The sequence below is a fragment of the Leptidea sinapis genome, chromosome 17, assembly GCF_905404315.1.
Source record: "Leptidea sinapis chromosome 17, ilLepSina1.1, whole genome shotgun sequence".
In the NCBI taxonomy this organism is placed as follows: domain Eukaryota; kingdom Metazoa; phylum Arthropoda; class Insecta; order Lepidoptera; family Pieridae; genus Leptidea; species Leptidea sinapis.
Genome location: NC_066281.1, coordinates 5,647,225 through 5,671,100, shown reverse-complemented (window position 1 = coordinate 5,671,100; position 23,876 = coordinate 5,647,225). Strand labels below are relative to the sequence as shown.

The following is a 23,876-nucleotide window of genomic DNA, read 5'->3' as shown; positions in this document are numbered from 1 at the left end:
AAATGCGAACTTGACTTTTGCATTGGACTGTCTCGGCATAATTTCAGCAGTCAAATGAATATAAAAACGAAACCTAAAAGTCTGCTAAACTTATACTGAGCTAAGTTTTACGTAAGTAAAGTCTGAGCAAAGTCTAAGTAAGCTCCATAAATCTAAGTCATAGTCTTGTTTTTAATCGTGCTCAGGCCTGATAGACCAGTGCCGAAGCCTTTGAAAATTATAAAAAGTGGAACAAAATAATAGTAGGATAAAACCCATTGGAAAATGACGAGAATATAACAAAAATTAAGGGAAAAATAAATTACGGGCGATCTGAGGTCGGGAAGTGGAAAATCGAATTCCGGCAAAACTACAAGTCCTATGGCTCAAAATTTAATTGGCATAGTTGTAGGTAATAAAGAGATCTACAACTTTTGTAATTTCACTTTTTTCACATAACCTCAAAATTTTGGTGAAAAATTCAAAAAACCAAGTTATTGGTTTTTTATTTATATTTTTTTCAAAAAAAAAAATTTATCTACGAAATTTGGTGAAAACTTACCTTATTATGTCCCAAATACACTGTTATTTATTCTATTTAAAATTTATTTTTTCGCCTTATTTTAACTTAATATCAAAAAAGCAACCTAATTTTCAATCGAAAATTCTGACGTCAAAATATCAGCTATTTTCAAAAAATTTGGGGGCTTTTTGTTCGTTGAAATATCTACTTTCTGATGGTGTAAAAAAAAATATAAATTACAATTGTAAATGTTCGGAAAATTTAAGTCCAACAAAAGGCATTTCATAAAGAATTCATACCTGTTGTTTCGTAGCAGCAAAAATATAGATTACGATTAATCAAATCTATTTATAAATGTAAAAAGGATATTGATTCAGTGTTAAATTAACCTTTTTTTTTCAATTTTATTGATTTTCTAATTATAGGCTTATGTAGTCCGTAAGTGCCAGCTTAGATTTTTTTTAAGAGTAGCTATATTCATTTTATTACTTATAAAAATAAAATGGAAAACAATGTGACGTCACGGCAGGTGGAGGGGTCACAAATGTTGGCTGTACATGAACAGGGAGGGGGTCCCTAAATGTTGGCTGTACATGAACGGGGAGGGGGGTTCACAAATGTGGGCTGTACATGAACGGGGAGGGAGGTTCACAAATGTGGGCTGTACATGAACGGGGAGGGGGGTTCACAAATGTGGGCTGTAGATGATCGGGGAGGGAGGTTCACAAATGTGGGCTGTACATGAACGGGGAGGGGGATTCACAAATGTGGGCTGTACATGATCGGGGAGGGAGGTTGAAAAACAATTTGTGTGACGTATTTTATGGATGCTACTTGGGTATTTAGCACATAAATTCAGGGGTTTGCCGAAATCTCGAAGGAGGCGTAGGTAAGTATAACTTAAGTAGGTACGTACCGTAATTCTCCAGACCAGAAAAGTGGTGTGGTCCCGGGGCACGGTCCTGAACGCTCCATCCACCGGCAGCCTGGCCTGTCCATTGTCCTCGTCCTGAACAGAAATCACTTTGGCAATCAAGTAATAGTATTAATACTATTACTTACCACGTATTTTAACATGTCAAATCATCATAGCATCTACCTATTGTTACGAAAGCTTAATTATAACTGAGGTAGAAGTCCAACACATTCCATAATATTGGTATGTTTATTTGAAGGTAGGTACTTTCACATGTTGATAATTTTTACAATTTTTTTTTGTGACAGTATCCGGACGGTAGATAATTGATACGCCCTCCCCATTACAATGCAGTGGCGCTCAGGATTCTTCAGAAACCAAAAAATTCTGAGCGACACTACAATCGCGTTCGTCACCTAGAGACATAAGATGTTAAGTCTCATTTGCCCAGTAATTTCACTAGCTACGGCGCCCTTCAGATCGAAACACAATAATGCTTACACATTACTGCTCACAGCATAAAAAGGCGCCGTCGTGGTACCCATAATGTAGCCGGGATCCTGTGCAAAGGAGCCTCCCACTGGTAAATAAATTATCAGGTGCTTTGGTTACAAGATCATCGGCTCAAACCAAAATATAATAAAATATTTTTTTAATATACTCAATTATAAAAACCCCGTTAGGTCTACGGATACTAAATTTCTTGATATAGGTTGACCTGTGTTTTGATTCTATTTATTGATGTTTAATTTAATGATATTGCTTACATTTGAGATATAGATATATTAAATAAAATAATAGTCTATAAAAATTACATAGTCTATTACTTATAGGTATTTGCTATACTTAGTTAATTAGAAAACTGTTTAACCATAATAACGTTATCTAAGTATAATACTTAAGTCACAAATCACTTTAATTATCTGTGATAATTTTGGGTGTTAGTAATAACTAGAGATGTGCCGATTATGACTTTGCCCGACTAGTCGATGTTTGATAATGTCATAGATGATGTTTTTTTAACAACCTATAATTTAATTTTGGAGACTGATTACCAAAGAAAAGTTTTCGTTCGGTACATTGCGAAATGTATAGACTGATTTTAAAAAAAAAAATGTAATTTATTGTAATTACTAATTACCCCTACATCAATTTTATTGACAAATACACATAAGATAAGAAGCCGTATAGTCGGCGATTTTTGCCAAATAATCGCCAACTACGATAGTTACCAGATAGTCGGCACATCTCTAGTAATAACATGCTTAAAGGACTTGGGTCAAAAGCCTTTAATAATTAAAATAAAATATTAGTTTTAACATTAAGGTTGCGGGTAGGGTTAGAATTGCAGGTACAGTATGGAATGTACAAGCAGTAAATTGTTTTCCGTTAAATTAAAACAATATTTTCGGTACAACAGGTACACTCAATTATTTAAACTTTTATATTGGTATCATTTCAAACTACAATGGGCAAATGGACAAAGGGCGTTAGTAATAAAATTATAGATTCTAATACCCTTAATTGTATATCACATGTTTTTGTTCATTATAATTTTTTTAATCCATGTATGAATTATGCCTGTGTGGCACTTAGTCAAGGGAAAAACAAAATTTCATGTTAATTAATTACTGTATTACTCTATTTGTTCTAATTCTCTATTTTCCATTGTACAGAAAGGTACCTAAAGTTAGTCAACCGAATAATTGAAATAAATTGAAAGTTTTTTTTCTTTGCATTTTGAGTATTGCCGATTAGATAGAATAATAGTAAACAAACCTTGAATATAAGTACCTCAGTGTATCGGTAAAATTATAAGTATAAAAAAAAAATTGGTTATACTATTAACGATTTAAATAATTTGAAAGGATAACTGTTGAAATTATAAACATTATAACTAATAACACTAAAATAGTTAAGAAAACGAAAATATATATATTATATTTAATTATGAAAACTATAGCTTCAAATTGTGGAAGTAAATTAAAATTGTCTGCAATTGTAAACAAGAATACCTATAGGTACACAACTGTCTCCCTAACAGTTTTAGGTAATTTAAATTTGTCAAAATTTTAATGATGTCGTCTATTTTAATGTACCCTACACAATATTCGGTTACATTAAATTCTTTCTTTGTATTGTTATAGGTTCGTACGGTGGTTCTTTTTGTATAGTACCTACTTACAAATAGTTTTTGTATCGTATAAAAATATTTGATCGGCAAATATTAAATTCAGTTTATGTAGAATGTAGATAATATTCAAACTGAACTTGTGCAGTTGCTAATTTGATAACACAAAAAAAAACTCCCAAAAAATAGTAACCCTTTTTAATTTACGATATAAACTATCCCATAAAAGAAAAGGTACATTACTTGTTCAGCGCCTAATTCCAAGATATGCATGTTGAACTCTTATCAATATTTTAATTCCATCACTTGACACTAATCACAAAAAATAAGTATTGTGTGGTTATCGCAGTCTGTAGCAACCAACTAAACAACCGTCCATTAACTTCGACAAACAGTAACTAACCAATGCCCAGTGGCCGAATGAGAAAAAGAAAATTGTTTCACGCCGCCTGCACTTACATATTTTAATAAATAGAGGAATAAATTATAACTGCGAAAGTATGGCGTGTTCGATTGTGAAGTTTTCATCTCACGGACGCTTCGGCCCCTAACAGCTTAATTATAAATAATAATAGATTGTAAATAATTGACTTTACTAGAGCATATGATGGAATGCTTTAATAAATTGATTGAGCTGTGAGCAACGAGAAAAATTGGATTTATAAACGTGCATAAAACATTTACAGAACGAGTAATATTATGTGAAATTCATTTATTTCTACATTTTTTTAACAGAGTTAAAAAAAAGGGATAGTCCTTCGTTTCTTCTTTCTGCGAATAGGTACCATTTGTTTCTGAAGCTTTGAAAGCAATTTAATTGACAATGGAATTCAGTGAGAATTAACTTATTTTAAATAAATAATAGTTAAAAATAACGCCTTTATAGGAAACAAAAATATGTGATGTGTGATTATGTAACAATAATAACGTGTGCTTCTCGGTACGCCCGACAGAAGTGATAACTTAAACTAAGTAATCTAAGTTGAAGCTTAGCTTACTATTTAAAATTATATGTATATTAATATGATAATGTAAGGAAAGCTTATTTATTAATAAAATATTTTATTGATTATTAAAAATATTTTAATCTTAGTTACTTATTATTCTTACATTTTCATTATTTAATTGTTACAGTTTCATTATTTAATCCTATAAAAGTGACAATGGGTTAGAGTGAGAGAGGAGGCCTGCCTACCGCTGCCGTATGTGTGAGAGAAAGGGAAGCCAGACAGACTGGCGCCGTAACGCGTTACGTTACGAAGCGATTTACCCACCCATAAGAAGTTATACTTCGAGAAAATGTTTTATTGTAGAAAACATGGGGTGCTTGATTCCACTTGACATATATACCTATTGGTAGAACGAGACTCATTTTGAAGATATCTTAAAATGCACCCACGTCTTCTTACAATAACGGATAATCAATGTAGCACGCCATAGTCTTTGGCACAATGACACTACCGGGTATCGGACATAAAAATATCGTTTATCCTGAAGATCCTGGTAAGAAAACTGGGACAGACTCTATTAAGTATAAATTATGAATTTGAAATCAGTCCTTGACCAATGTGCGAAGTTTTACATTAATCCGACGTTTTGAAAATCACGTTAAAAAAGATATACATACATACCAAGCTAATAATAGTGCAATAGATTGTTTAAATTATAGTATTGTAATCGGTCCTTGATAAGTATGCAAAGTTTAATTCAATGGGACATTTTAAAGTGGGGTAAAATGGCGTCTAAAGATTGCGTTACACATTATAAAGATGTAGACTATATTATATTATACCTACTCTGGCTACATGGCTATAATACTACATTTTACCAGTTTTCCAGGCTTCTGTGACAGGATGCCGGCTAGATTATGGGTACCACAACGGCGCCTATTTCTACCGTAAAGCAGTAATGTGTAAGCATTACTGTGTTTCGGTATGAAGGGCACCGTAGCTAGTGAAATTACTGAGCAAATGAGACTTAACATTTCTAGGGGTGACGAACGCAATATTGTAGTGCCGCTCAGATTCTTTGAGTTTTTCAAGAATCCTGAGCGGCACTGCATTGTAATGGGCAGGGCATATCAATTACCATTAGCTGAACGTCCGTCGAAAGAAGTTTCACTTCATTAATTATGTTTACTTCTGAAATATTACAATATTATTCATAGTACAAGTATAAAATGTCACTTCACTACTATAATCAATTTATTTACTTTACGAGTACCTACAATACAGGTACCAAGACAGCTAAACTAGTATGAAATGTTTCAGCTGTCAGTAAAATCAATTTCTTCAAATGAAATAAAATGCTGTCTCATTACAAAGGTGAAACTCAAACTATAACTACTAAGAATGGGTTTGTTTGTGTGTTTGTGTGGGTGTGGCGGCGTTATAACGATTCATCTATTTAACTGGAATGTGTGTGCCTGACCGAAGCTATCTTCTTATTATTCTTTACAGGTTGTATCACTTTCGCACATGATGTTGGATGAGATAGCATGCTTTTCAGCCGTCCTGTAACGAGTACTTACTTAGCTAGATTGGCCAAAAATTCTATTATAAATACAAATACATTTTTTATGAATTAATGTTATATAAAACTGAAATGTATTGACTTAAACAAATAAAGAACTAACACAGGCATTTAATCTCTCTGGCTATTATCGATGTTATCTCGATAATATAACAAAACGAAATTTTTTTTTTTTGGCGATTTTTCACGAAAATGAATACTGTGACTCCTCTCATTGGAGCTATAAGGGTACACTGTAATTTTTTTTGTCGTAGTGCTTGCATTTGTGTTTTTTTTATCAGTGAAAATGCTAAATTATTTATTAGGAAACCAGATAACTTGCCACCTCTGGGACGTTAACGCGAACCTACCACACTCACTCTGATGAAGGACCTGCGAATGTTCCGAATCTAGTCTGTACCGACACCGATAAATCGTGAGTAAAGCCGTATTAATAAATAATTTAATAATGACTCACGAAAGTTTTAATAATATAAGTGAAAATCCACGTGAAACTGTAAGTTAATCTGTAATATTTCTGCACCTGTATATATCGACAATAAGCTCCAAACTTTAGCTCCTTTTTGATACGCGATTAGACTTTTGGAATTTTTATTCCGAATTGGCCGATATATGGCCGAGGAGTTTTGGATACGATACGGTCGCGTAGCAGAGCCTTGCGACCGTCACTTTTGATACGAACGGACTGTCGTGTTAACGTAATATTACCTTTGTCAATTGAACTTCACGAATTAAATTTATTAATTACAGTCTACTTTTTAATTGGACGCTAATATCATTCAAGACCAGGGCACTAGGCGCCTCCACGGGAAATTACAAAATTTCTAACAAAATAAACGCGTCCTTATTTGAATTTAAAGAAATCTTAGATTTTTTTAAGTTGTAAAAATACTAATGGCCACACCAGTAATATTATGACTGAAAGTAGAGTGTAATAATATAGAGCTAAAGAGTTTTTTGTTTAATTAAACGTGCAACACTCGGACTTAAATAATTCTTATTTTAAATGTTAATCATATTCACAAGAAACTGTATCTTTTTTTTTTTAAAGAAAAAGTGACGAGTCCAAGAAGACGTTCACCTGATTAGTGATACGCCCTGTCCGTTAGAATGCAGTGCCGCTCAGGATTCTTGATTTGCAATTCATGACCTTGTTAAGTCTCAGTAGCCCAAAAACTTCAGTTAAACAAAACTCACTTCTTCAAACCGAAACAACAATGTTTGAACTAAAGTCAAAAGAAAAAGCGTTGCCAAACTGCTTTGAATGGTTAATAGTTAAACATAAATAAAAATTTATTATATAAAACATTTATATAGGAGTATCATTACTGTAGTGGCCAATCGTTAGTCCAACAGTGCCTAGTTGTAGCCAAGACAGGTTTACTACTTTTCTCAAATAATGCTCGGAAATTAAAACTAAACGTCTCTTGCCGCCTCTTGATTGACAGGTGACGTTAAAGTCAGCTCATCACACTCATGTCTTCATTTGAATTCCTTTTGTCAAATACAATAATTACTTTTCAAAATCAATGACGAACAGCAATCAATACTAATTTTTCCCGCGTTAAGGTGTTCATTTGTTTTGTTTATTGTTGGTAAGTATAGCCTATATAATTTATTTATTTAGGTTCACCAACAGATTATACACTATTACTAGCTTATAAAAATAACAAAATAAGTATAAATTATGGTGTAAATCCAATTACAGGCAATCCATTATGCATTTTTGAGTTGCACAAGTGCGGGGTTGCATGTTTACAATGAAAAAATATTGTATTGTACAATTATAATGTAGAAGTGAACAAGTATATCCTATATAATATATTCAATACCTGTAATCTCGGTCATCATTCCCTAATACCCCAGTGAAGTAGCCTATACAATTATAATTTATCGTTATTGTCTATATTAATCGATCTGTTCAGCGACAATATAACAAAATTTAAAGATAAATTAATGAAAACACTCGATGTCAGATATAGGTTAGGTCTGTAGATAATTAGGTATATTTTATTTGTTATACCTTTCATTATGTACATTTAACGTATAGATAGGTTACCTAGACAACATTCGGTGTTTATAAATGATACACTAACGCACACATGAATAATTTAACATTGCAATAGCACACTACATTACGATTACACGTCAAAGAAGGATAGCAAATGCAATTATCGCGGGCGGAAAAAGAGATAAATCTAATTTGCTCATTGCTTCGTATTAGAATAGATAGATATAATTGATAAATACAGAATCATCCATCAGATATCATTTTTTACCGTACACCGTGATTTATGCCTACATTCGATTCATTCATGAGTTCATGTAGTAAAAGTTTTAAAGTAGTAAAACTGCATTGAAATTAGGTAAATAAAGTGTAATTGATTTTTATAAAAAAATAATTTAATATTAAATATAGTATATAGCCACATTGATGATATCAATTATTTGTACATAAAATAATGAAAAACATACAGACATAACAAAACAAAACCGAAATTTATTTACAGTAAGGGTTACACATATTTTTACAATTTTACTAACGACCGCGACGGCTCCTTGATGAATGTCTTTTTGTTGAGGGTTTATTACAATAAGATAATAGGAGAAGAATAAAATGATCCATTGATTCTTCTGCAGTTAGCAAGCGATATACCGAAAGGGACAGTGTTACTGAAAAAAACTCCTACGTAAGCAAATACCACTCACTGTCTACGTCCGCTACCTACCCTAAAACTTGTTTTGGTAGTTTGATAGTTACACGCACTTGTTTATTATAACATTTCGTATTACATTCACTGGAACAACGCTTTTTTACATCATTTCCTAAAATATACTACCTCGATCATCCCGAAACAGACAGCATCAATATTTCGCCATTTCTGTACGTTAATCTATGTCCGCACTCGAGACTCGCGTCACGTTGCGGCATTCGGCTTGACTCGGCTTGGCGGCGATCGGCGATGTCATGGCGTCATATTTATTTTGTTAGAGAATTAATGAAATAAAATAAAATGTTATAATTCATGATTTCTTAACTGTGGTATGTAAATCTGTGATTTCTTTTTACTTTCGTAATTACTGCATCTTCCCATAACACAAGACGGCATTTTAATGGTGTACCTATATCAAATTGTAAGCAATTCTGTCAACAAGAAACGCGTGCGTACCGTTTTCAATCGAGAGAGCGACTACGACCAAAGGAACCAATTGACTCCATTTAGGCGATTGATTTTCAGCGCGCTAGTGACATATCTAAGTACATTTACATAACTTTATTTTGCCTTTACTTATTAGGTATATAAATTTTAACCTTTTTTACGACTTGTCTGTACATTCTAAAACAGCCTATAAATGTAAATAATTAATATACCTAATATAACCTATTCTTAGAACTTATGACTTCTTTTATTTTAACGTCATATCACATGTAATTGGTAGTTTATAAATAAAAAAAAATACGTGTGGAACTCGGGGACTGCCCCGATTATTTTTTTATTTGATAAAATTAATTTAAAAAAAGCAAACGGGAAGTGAGTAAAATTTTACTTGCAACATTTGATTACAGACAGACAACGGGATAGGTGAAACTAAATAAAAATGCTTGTCAAAATAATAAAAATTATAAAACGTGATAAAAAAAAATAAAGAAATTAAAAAGAATCAAGACGTAACCCCAAGCTCGAACCTGGGACCTTCTGCACAAAAAGCATACGTGATAACCGCTGTTCCACGGCAACTGTAATGACCGTGGCGAAATATCTATATAGATCTAGTAAGTACCTAAGTGTTAGGTTATTTTCGTTACGGAATTTCTGGATTCGTTCTCCACGCTCAAGGCCCTAGATAGAAGCTATGCAATAGCTTAAAAAAAGACATGTTATATTTTAAACAAAAATAAAGTTATTAAATAAACAAACATAACGTGATAAATCAATAAAATCAACCTGATATGCATCCATCTGTAAGAACGAGATAACTTTCTCCTGCTGTCACTTTTCACATCTGTCTGTACTCTGTAGAGTGTAGTCCACACTCCACAGTGTTCCACTATTTGCAACCAAATACTACAATATTCACTCATCTGGACTGTGTCTGAATGTATACAGGAACCATGGTTCGTCGCATCCTTTGTCCAAATACATTCGGTTTCGTTACGTACCTATACATAAAAACACCTTTGTACAATCGCTCTATTGTGACTATTCGCAATTTAGGAACACGCAATATTTTAATTTAAAACTTGTGTTTCAGGAAGTGTTAATAATTTGCCTGTATGTTGCAATCTCGCATTTCAGTAATAACTTTGTATTCTGCATAGATTTATAAAAGTAGCTATCTCAATAATTGTACTTTTTATTAAAATAATATTATGTTCAAGTAGGTATATAAGTTCAGACTTCAGTTTACATCGCAAGAGAGAGTAAGGCCCGGTTTCCACCAAAGCGGAGAGGAGAGGGGATGCATTTTGATAACCAATCAGATTTTGTTATTTACACATCTCCTCTCCGCTTAGCTTCGGTGGAAATGGACCAAGCGGAGAGGAGAGAGTCTTTGATTTTGTGCCGCGAGAGAGCAAGCGGCGCGGCGGAGCTGAGATGTGAGATGTCTGTAGACGGGCGGCCGGACAGTGTGCTTCTCCCCGCGTCTCGCACACTTTTCGTTCCTTCCGTATTTTTAACCGACTTTTAGTAATTTAACGAAGTATTAAGTCAAAAAAGGAGGAGGCTCCAAAAATATTCTTATAGATTTACATTTACATAATATAGTCTGTAATATAGTGTTTGTTACCGTTTACCCAACCCGTAGGGAGGTGATCACTGCCTCTGTTGTAAATTGCAGTTTTAGGTGGCGGTACTACCATCTCTTTGGCAACATTGCCCCACGCATATTTTCAGATGATCAATAATTACAAATTATCTTCCCCAAACTAGGCATAGCCTGTGCTATGGGTTGCAAGACAACGATATATTTAATACGCTATACTTACTTAAACATACTTGAATACAAAAAAACATCCATGACTCAGAAACAAACATCCATATTCATCATATAAATGTCTGCACCTACCGGGATTCGAGTCCATACCATTTTCATCCAATTCCATACAAATTGGTACATTGGTATGAATTGACTGTAAAATTTTAATAACTTATTCATTCCATTTACATCTTACGCTGATTGTACTCTATATATATAAATAATAGAGTTGATCATTGTGATTAGATAATAGCCATTGTGATCATAATCCTCAAATACGTTAACAAAATACTGGGCAAGGTCACTGTTGATGCATAACGTGAAGGCCAACTTATATACAATAGAACCTACCATAGCGATTGACAATAACATAACATGAAGGTACATCAGTTCGTAAAGGGGCTTTGACATGGGGAGAAGAACTGATAAGAAACTCTCAGCCCACCTTTTAAATCATATAACAACTTAGCCTATTTAATATAATATTACACAATTTGAGGTGGCTGCCCAGAACCATGCACCACTAACCTCTATAACATAATCTACTGACTACAACTTATACTCAGTACAGTGCCACTCGGAATTAGGTTTAAAGATAACTATTTATTTTTCTCATTAAAAACATAACGTCACTCACATAAGAACATAGATAAAATAGTAGGTAAATAATTTGGTTCGCCGCTTGTTACGTTTCAGTGGGTGCAGTGCATATCATCTTTGTACTGCAGAAGAGGACTATTCGCGCTATTTATAACCTAGGTATCATTGAGAGAAAAATTTAAAGAAATAAACATTTTGACTGTTGCATCTCAATGAATTCTTGGTAATGTTATGTATGTTCATAGGCACTTTAAAAGAATTGTTAAAAACGTTTTTGTGGGAGAGGTTTTTATTATAACAATGATTTTCTTAATGATACCACAGACTGGGAATGAAGCGAGCACCCTCAGGCTTAGTAATTATAAATTTTTATTGTACGATATTACATTGTAATCCTTATTTTTTATAAGAAAAAGCCCGCTGCGTTTCTTGCGCCCGTTCTTCACAGGTTTGAGGCAGTCTATTTTGAATGGATAGTTTTTGACGTTCAATAAGTGATTTTGAATAAAAATATTTGAATTTTTATAAGGTTGCAGTACATATATACATACCTTCTTCTTCACAATATATATTATAATCTTATATTATAACATACAGCTCGCCCTCGTATTAGATACAAAAAATACAATTGCCTTAAATGCATTACCTCTGGCAAACACCGGTCCGACCGTACACGCCGGTCGCGACTCTTGCCACCAGAACTGCTGAAGTAGGCTTACCCTGGGTCGACAACAGCCCAGCCACCTGCCAGCCCCCAGAGAAGGATTCTCCACGAACATCAGCGGAAATAACTACGGTACTTATAGCTTCCTTACTCGCTTCCTCTTTGAAACTAACGGCATCATTTCACGATTTCCTTAAGCTGGGCGAGCCTTTACTCGAACATTTTGAACGTCAGCGGTGTATTGGTCAGCCACTAACTATGATACAGGAGTGTGCAAAACGATTCCTCACGCAAGAACCAAGCCCCTCACCGAGCCCGAAGGTAGTGGAATCAAGTAAGAGGCACTGTGTAATGCCTCCTTCGATTGCGCTCCTATCCGAGAGCCAGCAGGGGTACGCTGCAACGCCAAGAGCTCAGAGAGAACCCCGGACATACCGTAGCCAGCGTAGTATCGACGTACACGCCACGTCAACGCCTACGCCTGATGTCTCGGTGACATAAGCCGCAGTCGTCACCGCACCGCCTTCAAGTGCAGCGAGCCGACCGCAACCGTCGACAGCCGGGTCAACAGAGACCACCACCGCGCCAAGCAGAAAAGCGCCTCAGCCGGCAAATAGATTCCCGCCGTTCATTTGTGACACCTTCCCAAAGTGGGTGCACCACTTCCGTGTACTCAAAGAAGTTGGGAAGAGCTCCTAACGCCCGCCCTTTTGGGGAAGGGTACAGATTCACCCCGGCAGATGAAAATGAATACAGAACAATCCAGCGATACCTAACAGAACTGGAGAAAAGTGATAGGATCAGCTATTCACTGCCGGCGGAGAAAAGCGCGAAGTTAGCCAAAAGAGGGCTACACGCGACAACTGAGCCCGAAGAGATTGAAAAGGAGTTACGGGGCTCGGCATCGAGCCACAATCTTCTTCGCAATTATGAAGAGGACGACCAATCTTACACTTTGAGATCAAAGAACTACAGCAAAACACCATTTTGTTATGTTTTATAACTTTATAGGAATACCTATATCAAACATAATATGTTTGAAAACAATAAAATCTAAATATACTATTCGCAAGCAAATCGCCAACCGATGACATTACCAACAGCTCTTTGTTTATTTGTTCCAAAGTTGACATTGGGACAAACATTAAAATGGGTTACGCGATCGAGATGCAAGATCAATAGCTTTGTCCCGTTCTATCACAGCCTAGGTTGTATATCGCTTGTCCTTTCTATTTGTAATGAAGTCCCCGACGCTAGGTCTGAAGCGTTAATATTCTAAGATATCCTAATCCTAATCCAACTCCGCAAGTTGACTGTCGGAGAATTGCTGAATTGTTGCGCACGAACATAACGGAGAAAGTTTGATTTTACACCCCATATATTTTCATACCCGGCGGCTTATTTTATTTTATTCGGAAAACTTAAGTTTGTTGGGGCATAAAATTATTTCAGTAAAGAGTAGGTACTTACCTATTTGCAAAATTTTAAGCATTTAATTAAATAATAATGGAAGAAAAAGGTTTAATTCAAAGCACCTATACCGAAAAGGAAAGTTTTGACAAATGCGACAGCTTTCATTCATTCCAACAATATTTGTGACTCATAGAATTGTTAAACATATTTTTATAAATTTGATAATGTATACAGACGAAAACTCGGATAGAGAATGTGAATTCGAAGAGTTCAGTCCCGACGATAGCCCTAACGTTACAAAGAAGTCGCTATCAACGGCAGGATTCAGGAATAATATTGACAATCCGAGTGCAAGACCAATGGCGCTGCGTGCTACACAATCGTTAACAGGAACGGTGGATGAACTCAAGTTATGTGGAAACTTCCAAATGATTAACCTCAATAGTAGGGTAAATATGACGCAAACGCCTAAAGCTGCACCAATTTGTCCATGTGGCTGCCTCCTTCGACCAGCGATAACAGGACCCTTCAGAACTAGAGAAAAGAACACATACGCCCTTCATGTTGTATCGCCCGAAGTTCTGACCCATCACGGCTACAACTTCGAACCTACCCAAATAGCAATGTTTTGGAAAAAAGACTGCCGAATGTTCTTATGGAAAGGACGATCAAAAAGAAACTGTTTACAATCAGAAACAAAGTGATGCTGTATATTGAAAATGAAACTAAAATATATTTTGTACATTTTAATTTATATGTAAATGCAAAATAAATTTCTATGATTTAAAACTAACTTCATAAGTAGCTGACTATTAAAAATGTCTACTGCAATGTCTGAACAGTATCTAGGGGCTGCTTCTCCACTCCCGGCAATGACTCCTCTTCAGCTTCACCACATGAGAACCTGACATAGTCGATCACTTCTACTTTATTCTGTTCTAATACTTCTTGGACAGTAAATGAAGGGTCAAGAAGGTATTCCTGATATATGAGACAGGTTTCGTCATCCGTGTTCTTTGCCGGTGTATCTTTTTCCTTGTTGCCAATTTTTGAGGGTGAGCACCCAACGATATGTTGACACAACTGTCTGCCAATGTCCTCATGATCATTTGCTTGCCTGTACGCCATTAGCGCACCATATTTGCCTGTTGAGTAGTCACCCAAGCTTGCTGGAGCGGGATGAGTATAAGCTGTTATTTTCACATCATCACTATTCGCTTTCCAACACTCAGCTCGACGCAATACAGCATTTTCCCCAACAGAACCAATGAAAAGAGCCAAGATTTCAGATAATTTCTTTCCATCAGCAGTCAGGCTGCCTAGCTGTTCTGTGTCCAATTCCATCTGGAAAAACGAGATACTAAATTTAACAATTGTCAAATTGGGTGGAAGCATATGATATACATCAATCATACATTCGGGTTTTGTGATGAAAGATGAAAATACTGATGTTTTTCTCTAATGTTAGTCACCAGTTAAGTAAATACTCAGAGGCAGTGTAAAATATTTTAGGTGCAGATACAAAAGGCGACCAAAAAAACCATTGCGTTTAATGTGACCTCATATCCCTCAACCAGTAGGCATCATCAACACATGAGGGTGACTTAATAGCTATGAAGTTATGTACCGCAATGTAATGCACAAAATTTGCGAATGTGTGTGGATCCTGTATTATACCAGTGGAAACATGCATTTTTCCACATATTATTAATGCATATTTTGTAACTCAGGTAACTGAGTATCTAGTAAGATACTTTAAATAATAAAAACGATTATTATAGCAAAAGTACACACTGCGAATGGGGCTTGTAGCCCGTCCTATTCTCTTAACAAGACGAGGATAGGGTCGAAGCGACCTTATGACAAAAATGTAAATTTTGTATTCTTGTAACACAAATTGACGGTCCAGTTACAATTCTGATGAAGTTACGTTCGATTTAGGGAAATCGTATGATGCGTATTCTCGTAACAAGATCGAACGCCAATTGTTGGGAGATGCGTATTCTGACAATCAAAGAGGATAATACTACCTAATAAGAGGCTTTCCCAGCCTAAGTAAAAATTGATATTAAGTTAGTATGAAACATGCAGTGAGTAACAGTATAATCCGGCTAAGTTTGGAAGCAAACAGTTGCTTAAAACATAGTGGATTTCGGCTATCTCCATTTTTACAAGATTATAGCCGTCATCTGTGAATCTATCAATGACTGCACGTTTCACACAATCGAGTGAATCGATTTTTTCTTAGAGAGTTTCGTTAGGCTGTTCACAATGTTTAAATTTGATTGTGTTGACAACTTCAAACATCATATAATAGATCATAGATAAGCCTTTTAATAATATTAGTAATATTTTACATTTGGTAGAACAATATTGGTAGCTTCGTGCAAGCTGTCGATGACATGCGGCTCCGACCCAGTTATGGTTCCGTGATCGGAACTTAACGTCAACGATTTTGAAATAAAGTGAATAACACCGCTGAATACCTAATTAGATGTATCTTCCCAATATTATGAAACTTCCCAGAACTCGAAATCATAACTACCTACATAACTAGATTTTCGCCTCATCAGTTATAACTAAAGGTTGCCCAGCCTAAGTCGTAATTTGACAATGTTTAAGGTAACTTTTTTTTTATTCCTCAACAGCAGAGATTACTTCAATAATCGTAGATACTAAATTTAGTCATCTGTCATTTATATGACATTCTGGCTTTTGTCTGACATTGTTAAACAAATCGTAAAGTTTAATTGAACTACTTTTATTAGTTTCTAATACATTAATGTCATTAGTTTTAACTCCTAAGTGCGCTAATGTACTCAAATAAATATGCCTTTAAGAACTAATATATTTAAAACAATAATATAAATATTAATTTAGTAACAATATTTTTTTTCGTAAATTGATTTATATCGAATTCGAATAAATTTTTTGTCTGTTTGTCTATAATTATTGGACGGACTGGACCAGAACAGCGCTAATGTATTTAAAGGATTTATCACAGGGAGTGTTCCGAAGAGCTGTTTCACCTGATTCCTGACGCCAATTCCACCTTCACACGACACACCACAAATAAGAATATCATCCCCACCATCTGAATGTGTGGCGTTCCTAGACAGTCCGGTTTTCAAGGAACTTTTTACCATGTACGACAAAGGAATAAGCACAAAGATGTGGTGTTTCCAGGACGACCGGCAATCTTCTTGTGATTCCTCTGGTATTGCAGGAAAATATGGGCGGTGGTGATCACTTCATCAGGAGACCCGTACGCTCGTTTGCCCTCTCTTCCATAAAAAAAAAGAATCAAATCAAATCAAAATCACTTCATTCACGGAAATGACACTTATGAATGTCAAAATAAAAAAAATTTCTTATTAAATCTACCGCTACTTCGTAAAGGGTTGATCTAGTGATAACAAGAGCTAGAAACTCATTGCCACTCATTTATATCAAGATTTACATTATCATCGTTTTACAAATCATTTCAATTACAATATAATATGTAAAGTGATGCAACAAACATACTCAAACGTCAAATAGTCAATGCCTTACACGAGTAAGTCAAAAAAGTAAATGTAAATTAATACAAAAGTTATTGAGTACAGTAGCTGCATCATCCACACACACAAAGTTTTCACATGTAGCCTATTCTATTTTATTATTCTTAATGTGGCTTCTGTGGAAGATACACCCCAATTTAGACAATGTCACATTAAAGTAGCTGTTAGACATAAAGGACAAACACAGATAAAATTACTTAAATTATTAAATACATCTACTGTCTAGTAATTATTGTATACAGGGTTATTGGTAATTTGATGAATTCCCGTTAGAGGGTGATATGTGTATTTTTTACAATAATTTTAACCGTAATATGCATTTTGCAAAAGTGAACCATATTTGAGCTATCATGTTTTTTACCTTTTTTCAAAATATGTCAAAAATGCAACATCAAAAATTTATTCCAAAAAAATATCAATTTAAGTCTCCTTTTTTTTCACTTTATCGAGTTTAAAACATCAATTATCAGTCCAAATTAAAGAATGTGAGGCAAAAAACTATATAATTTCAATAGTTTTCAGATTCTATTTAAAAAGAAAAAAAAAACAGTATGAAACTTGGCTTGCAGATTATTTTAAAAATATGTCTGTTTTCTTAGCTCGTCTATAATGCATAATAATAAGGAACTGGGACTGCCGAAGACAGCAAGCGTCGCAAATATGTATGTTTTAAATACATATTTGCGAATATAATAAGTCTTACATCTTTGAGCCACTTAGTGTCGAGACACTTAGCCCGTGGGCCCCAGAGCCGCGGAGAATGTACAAAGTACTACCGACGCGCCTCAATAAGGCAACTGGAAACACAAGCGCTGGCAGCTATTTCAGTATTGTAAATAAGATTTGTTTTACTAGGAAACTAGAAAATAAATTACAAATAACCCTGTTGGTATATTATTGTTCACTATAGTGTACCTTTGTAATAGGTCCCTGAGCCTTGAGGTGTGTATGTGCAAATTTATAGCAAGCTAATGTTGCATCCTCTATCATCTTGTGGAATTTATCATTTTTCGCCACAAAGTCGGTTTCACAATTCAATTCCACCAGGGCTCCATGTTTCTTGTCAAATTTGACTGCTATCAGCCCTTGTGCAGTCTTTCTTCCAGCTAGTTTTGTGGCTTTTGCCCAACCCATTGCCTGGGCTTGCTCATTCAACCATGTCTCTGCCTGAAAGTAATATATGAATATATAGATTACTAGCTGACCCAGCAAATGTTGTATTGCCGATATTAAAATCGCGATACAAAAGTAACTGTTGATCGTAGATGGGTGAAAATTTGAAGTTGTATGTATTTTTTAATGCTGACTTATAATCAAATTAAAAAAACCATCATCGTGTGACCATCCTTAACATTTAGGGGGATGAAAAATAGATGTTGTCCGATTTTCAGACCTACCCAATATGCACTCAAAATTTCATGAGAATCGGTCAAGCCGTTTTGGAGGAGTTCAAAGTTTAACACCATGACACGAGAATTTTATATATTAGATTTAGTTAAGCTAGGCACTATACAAGTAATAGAACAGTAGCATAACTCAGTGGTCTATTTGAAATTTACCTATGTCTGGGCGTAGATCAAGGGTTGCTACATATTTAAAAAAATAGGAAAACGGTTGACCCCAAAGGCCATCTCTGCAACTTCCCGCTTATTCCATACCTAAACACTTCAAATTGTACTTATGACAATTTTGAGCTCTTTGAGCTCATAAATATACTTTGTATTATTTTGCATTCTTCAAGCTCAAGGAGTTGTGTGTTCTGTTTTTGAGCTCTTCAAACTCAAAAGTCTGGTAAAAGTTAAATAAAACCCTATTTATAATTTTTTAAACCGCAATTACTTTTAAATGAACCAATTTTCACAAAGTTTTCAGTCAATTGGTAAAGTTGTTTTAGTTACTCCAAAAAAACTACTTATGAAAAAAAGTGTTTCGTAATTTTTTTGAGATTTCTTACAATCTACTGCTCCAAATTGTATTCAAAACCTACATACATACACTTAACTATCAAGTTCTGATTATCTAATTTATATTTCAAAAGCCCAGACTAATAAGGACCAATTCTAAATTTGTTTCACCAATAAAATTGTGTAGTCACAGTCGAGATTCACGTGAAATTTTAAATAATGGAAAAATAAATAAACATTGTAGTCAATGTTTGCAATACTTTGAAATTAAAATGGCAAGACACTAATCTTGCCTCTTTCTTAAAACTTTCGTCTTTTTATTACAATCAGTATTATTATAACCACTTCAAATTCATTTTGCACTTTTATTACAGCTTCCACTTCTACTGTTGTATCATTAAAATTACTTTAATTAATTACCTTGTCTGTATCATTATTATGCATTTCTAAAGCTTTTTTGCAGTTAGAAATAGTATAACCAGTCTTTTTCCTGAGTTTAGCCAGCAATGATGACTCAGCTGCTTTGTAAACAGTACTTGTTTGGAAACCTCTCACCAATTGTAAAATCATCTAGAATTATAAAGAAATATTTAAGAAAAAAAACTCTGAACTTAAACTCTTGTTGCTAAAGTATTATTTAAATCGGAATAATATTACTGATGCAAAGAATCCCTCGAAGAATGTCTATGCAAAATGAAGCCAATTAAAGATTTTAATTGTGGAAACAGACACCCCCTATAGCAGTCAGGTGTAAACGAACTAAGAATTTACACAGACGGCTCGAAAATGGCTACTGGAACTGGTGCCGGCATATTCTCACAGGAACTAAACATACACATTTCCATACCCTTGGGCACACACATCTCCATCTTCCAATGTGAGTGCGTAGCCATCAAGGAGAAAGGTACATGGCCACAACATCAGATTTCTTTCTGACAGTATGGCGGTACTAACAGCGCTGAAGGGACCACAACAAGACCACACACAACTCAGCACTAATACACGAATGTCACCAAACCCTGGAGCAAGTTGCCTCTTATAACCAGGTAACTCTGCAATGGATCAAGGGACATATGGACAATAGGACATGAGCTTGCAAGGCGGGCATCGGCAAATACAGTGTCTGGTCCATTGCCACTTCTGCCACTGCCCTTCAGCCAAATGCGCTCATGGATACGCTCTCTCACCAACGACCTACACAACACCCGATGGATGAATGTCTCAAGCTGTAGACAGTCGAAGGTGGCGATACCTGCACTATCGCCCAAACTGACACGTAGACTTATGAGCCTCAACAGACATGACATCCGTATAATGGTGGGCACCCTAACGGGTCACACATCACTAAACAAACACCTTTTCACAATCGGCGTAACGGACAGCCCTAAGTGCAGAGGTTGTCTGACCGAAGACGAAACGGTCGCTCACGTAATCCTGGAATGTGCGAGGGTGGCCAACCAACGGGCCAAAACCTTAACCAATACAAGGTCGCTCCAAGAAGTGTGTAAACACCCCAGGAATGTTCTGAACTTCTGGAAGGAGCTGGGCTGGTTGGAGTAACCGGCCATTACTGCACGCAAAATGGACCCATGCTAGTGGTTTAATTGCGGAAACAGGAGCCCTATACCATTACCATTACCCCCTATAGCATACCCTCAAGGAATAATATATTGTTTATTATATTTGATACTATTAATAATATTACCATACAGTCACATAATCACTGTAGAATGAGTACCTAATTGATACACAAACCAAAAAAAAACCAACATATTTTAATTAACCAATTAACTTATTAGTTTAGTTCTATTTAGTACTATTTATAGAGTAAAACATAAATCTCTTATTTATTAGTTGTTGGCCATCATATTGTAAATAACAATTTTTAAATTCCTGTAAAGTTTGATCATATGAACATTAAATTTATTGATTTCTGATTAAAACATGTTAGTACCATAAATAATACTATAATTCCTTATCTCACAGACAATCCATCAAGATGTATTTGTGGGGCTATTTTTTTAATTACTGTTATGGAAAAATAACAGACTGAATTACAGTGTTATGATTTTTGTCTTCTTTCAGGATTGTGGATTGATCCATTTGACTAATATAATAATATTATGATTCTAAAATTGATGCAATGATGATATTATTTATTTATTTATACTATTAATCATTTACAGAAAGAATCTTAAAAGCTAACATAGTCCCGCAAAACTGTTTGGACAGTTTGTCTGCAGGATCAAGTCTCTTGTAATACATTAATGCTTATAAGAACATTGATTTTATACAAGTGTAATTAACAAATATAAAAATATAAAACAATATGTTGGTTGAACAACAAACTTACAAATATAAGCAGAGTTAATCACTGTCCAATAATAATTATTACACACAATTTACAAAATCACACACCACACACACAGGCATAACAAAATATAGCTATTGCTTCTGATAGGGAAGCAAAAAGTTATTTAATATAATTTTGATAATTTGTATCATGTATTAATGGAGCTAAGCCAAGCATTCAATAATCTGATTTGGAATGATGTCATACAGAAAGGACTCATATTAATAGCTATGTAGTCACTTTACTACAGACCATACAAAGCTAAGCCTACCAATCAGTACTACCTTTGAATATAGCTTTACAGTTTGCTTCATAGTATACATATAACCTTGAACAACAAACATGTTGGTAAATATTTGACATGATACAATAACTGTGCAATGAGTATTATACAAAACTTTTTTTTAAAACTGTCAATTGATTACTGGCTGTATAGAAACAAAAACAATCTAAAATAATAAAGATTCGTTGCTATGGAAAGAATCAATAAACGTATCATAATATTACTATAATCATGGGGAATCCACGGGAACATGTTGTTATTTCGCATGATGATTAGATAGTAGAAATTAAGGAATTAAACATTAAGTTCAGTTAGAAGTGAAGTTAAGATTTATTACCTTTTTCAGAGAAACAACCTAAGAATTATTTTCTTGGTTTTGAAAACAAATAAGGTGAGACTACCTTTATTGAATTAGATTATTATTAAAGCACTTCACAATTTGAAACTATGATTTGTTGATTGATATAATTTATAACTTGCGTAACATTATATTATTATAATTATATTTATTCAAATTTCACCGCAGGTGATAGAGAAAGAAAACTGAAAAGAAAAATATCTTTCTTTTCTATTATTGATCTGTCAACTGTAAAGTGACATTTGTCAATAAAACTGACAGGATTCTGCAGACTATAAATATTTTTTCAAGGTGAAATAGGAATGTAATTTCTGAGAAAGCAGCGATGTCTAATGATTACTGTTAAGGGGATTGCACGTTTCAGCCTCAGTTTTCTTTTATTGTAATATAAATAAACTGCCACCATTTTGTTTATGTAGATAGGTAGGTAGGTACCTATATTTCCAACCACTTTTTGACGAATAGATTTTGGTCAATATAAATATCCCGAGTTGTTTTATAAATATTATACCTGCCTTACTTCAGTCCATTTTAAGGTTTTGTAGGAAATCAGTAAAGTTTTTTTTTACTACTTCAATCACACAAATTTATTTTTTCTTTGTTTGCATTATTTACACTTTTTTGACACCACATTAACAAGGCTAACATAGATATGGCGCAAATCATTAGAATATTATAATAGTGATTTCTTCCAAGGGTAACAAAGTGTCAAAAATATACACAAAAACATATACGAAATATTCTATAATAAAATATACATAACTATATAAGAGACAAATATTATAATTTATATAATATAAAAATACAAAAATAAACTACATTTATGATATTAAATTATTGTTTAATTATGTTGATGGATATAATACATACTATATTATAGAGGACAGATTTTTAAAGGTGGGTAATGATTGTGCTTGAAGATTAGTAATGTATGTATGTACGATTAATATGAGTGATGGCATTAATTGTGAAAGAAGTGAGAGCGATAGCTATCAGATTTATGGAAAGGAACAATAAGTATTCGCATTGTTATCTAAATAGGAACAATACTAGATTTAGATTTAGTTCATTTTAGGATCACTTTGACAATCAGGTAGATGTAGTGCATCCTATATCTCTCTCTTTAGATGCGTTTGAATTATATCAGTTCCTGGGTAGAAAATTTTTTAAGGCGAGGCTATTTATGTCAGGAAAAATATTATTAACACTTTTGAGAGTAACTTACCATTAAACTTTATTATTTTGTTTAAAACATGATTTTTTGTAGTGATAAGCAATGCAACGCGGTAAACCACAACGGAAAAAGGGACAGACAGAGCCCTCGTCATCTGATGTAAAACTTCCGAAAATTCCCAGAATAAAGATGCCCGAGGACTTTAAAATAAGAACACAACCTTTATTTTCATTGCCCGAGGAAGTATTGAAATTACCGCCGCCGAGGTCAAGAGCAGCCAAACTTCAAGTTGCTAAAACTGCGCCAAGGCGGAAATCAAGTGGCAAGTTTTTATTACTTTTAACATTTAAGTGCTATGGTTAAATTACCTAAATCGCTAGCCCACATTCTTTTAACTAAATCGCCTATACAATGCAATACCTACTATAAAATCGTATAAGCGCGCCATTTTTGTGAATTAAGTAATGTTAATAAAATAAAATTACATCAACATAACAATCTACATG

General features: G+C 34.4%; 3 protein-coding genes across 6 annotated transcripts in view; 1 reads left to right on the top strand and 2 right to left on the bottom strand.

Moving 5' to 3' along the window:
* LOC126969208 (villin-like protein quail) overlaps positions 1-10,136 on the bottom strand; it is a 45,106-nt gene extending 34,970 nt beyond the window's left edge. Inside the window, exons 1-2 of one of the 2 annotated variants that reach the window (XM_050814535.1) lie at positions 10,029-10,136; positions 1,419-1,511 (exon numbers count right to left, since the gene is read on the bottom strand). In XM_050814535.1, coding sequence (XP_050670492.1) covers positions 1,419-1,511; positions 10,029-10,043 — 108 coding nt within the window. In that variant the 5' untranslated portion in view covers positions 10,044-10,136. Of the gene's footprint in view, positions 1-1,418; positions 1,512-3,792; positions 3,937-10,028 lie in introns of those variants that run through there. The other variant, XM_050814534.1, reaches the window with a different exon arrangement.
* Positions 10,137-13,898: 3,762 nt separating this feature from the next.
* On the top strand, positions 13,899-14,531 carry LOC126969281 (uncharacterized). The gene has a single exon (XM_050814669.1). It carries the CDS (start codon positions 13,963-13,965, stop codon positions 14,440-14,442), a length of 480 nt encoding a protein of 159 aa, XP_050670626.1. The 5' UTR covers positions 13,899-13,962; the 3' UTR covers positions 14,443-14,531.
* LOC126969261 (elongation factor Ts, mitochondrial) lies at positions 14,472-22,378 on the bottom strand. 3 transcript variants are annotated; one of them, XM_050814635.1, is made up of 5 exons: positions 22,176-22,378; positions 21,840-21,883; positions 19,623-19,772; positions 18,214-18,465; positions 14,472-15,082 (listed from the first exon to the last, which is right to left on the bottom strand). In XM_050814635.1, the coding sequence occupies exons 2-5, from the start codon at positions 21,876-21,878 to the stop codon at positions 14,561-14,563; spliced, it is 963 nt and encodes a 320-aa protein (XP_050670592.1). In that variant the 5' UTR covers positions 21,879-21,883; positions 22,176-22,378; the 3' UTR covers positions 14,472-14,560. The 3 variants fall into 3 exon arrangements, with proteins under 3 accessions (XP_050670592.1, XP_050670593.1, XP_050670594.1); XM_050814636.1 differs by lacking the exon at positions 21,840-21,883 and having other exon boundaries at positions 22,176-22,377; XM_050814637.1 differs by lacking the exons at positions 21,840-21,883; positions 22,176-22,378 and adding an exon at positions 21,556-21,713.
* Positions 22,379-23,876: the final 1,498 nt, after the last annotated feature.

What these genes read in the sequence shown, in the direction of transcription:
- LOC126969281 (XM_050814669.1), top strand. Translation starts at nt 13,963, where the DNA reads ATGTATACAGACGAAAACTCGGATAGAGAATGTGAATTCGAAGAGTTC.
- LOC126969261 (XM_050814635.1), bottom strand. Translation starts at nt 21,878, where the DNA reads ATGTATACTATGAAGCAAACTGTAAAGCTATATTCAAAG. An exon ending in ATAATAATGATACAGACAAG is followed by an intron (nt 18,466 to 19,622) that starts GTAATTAATTAA and finishes TATTACTTTCAG; the next exon opens with GCAGAGACATGGTTGAATGA. An exon ending in CTCAGGGACCTATTACAAAG is followed by an intron (nt 15,083 to 18,213) that starts GTACACTATAGT and finishes TCGTTTTTCCAG; the next exon opens with ATGGAATTGGACACAGAACA.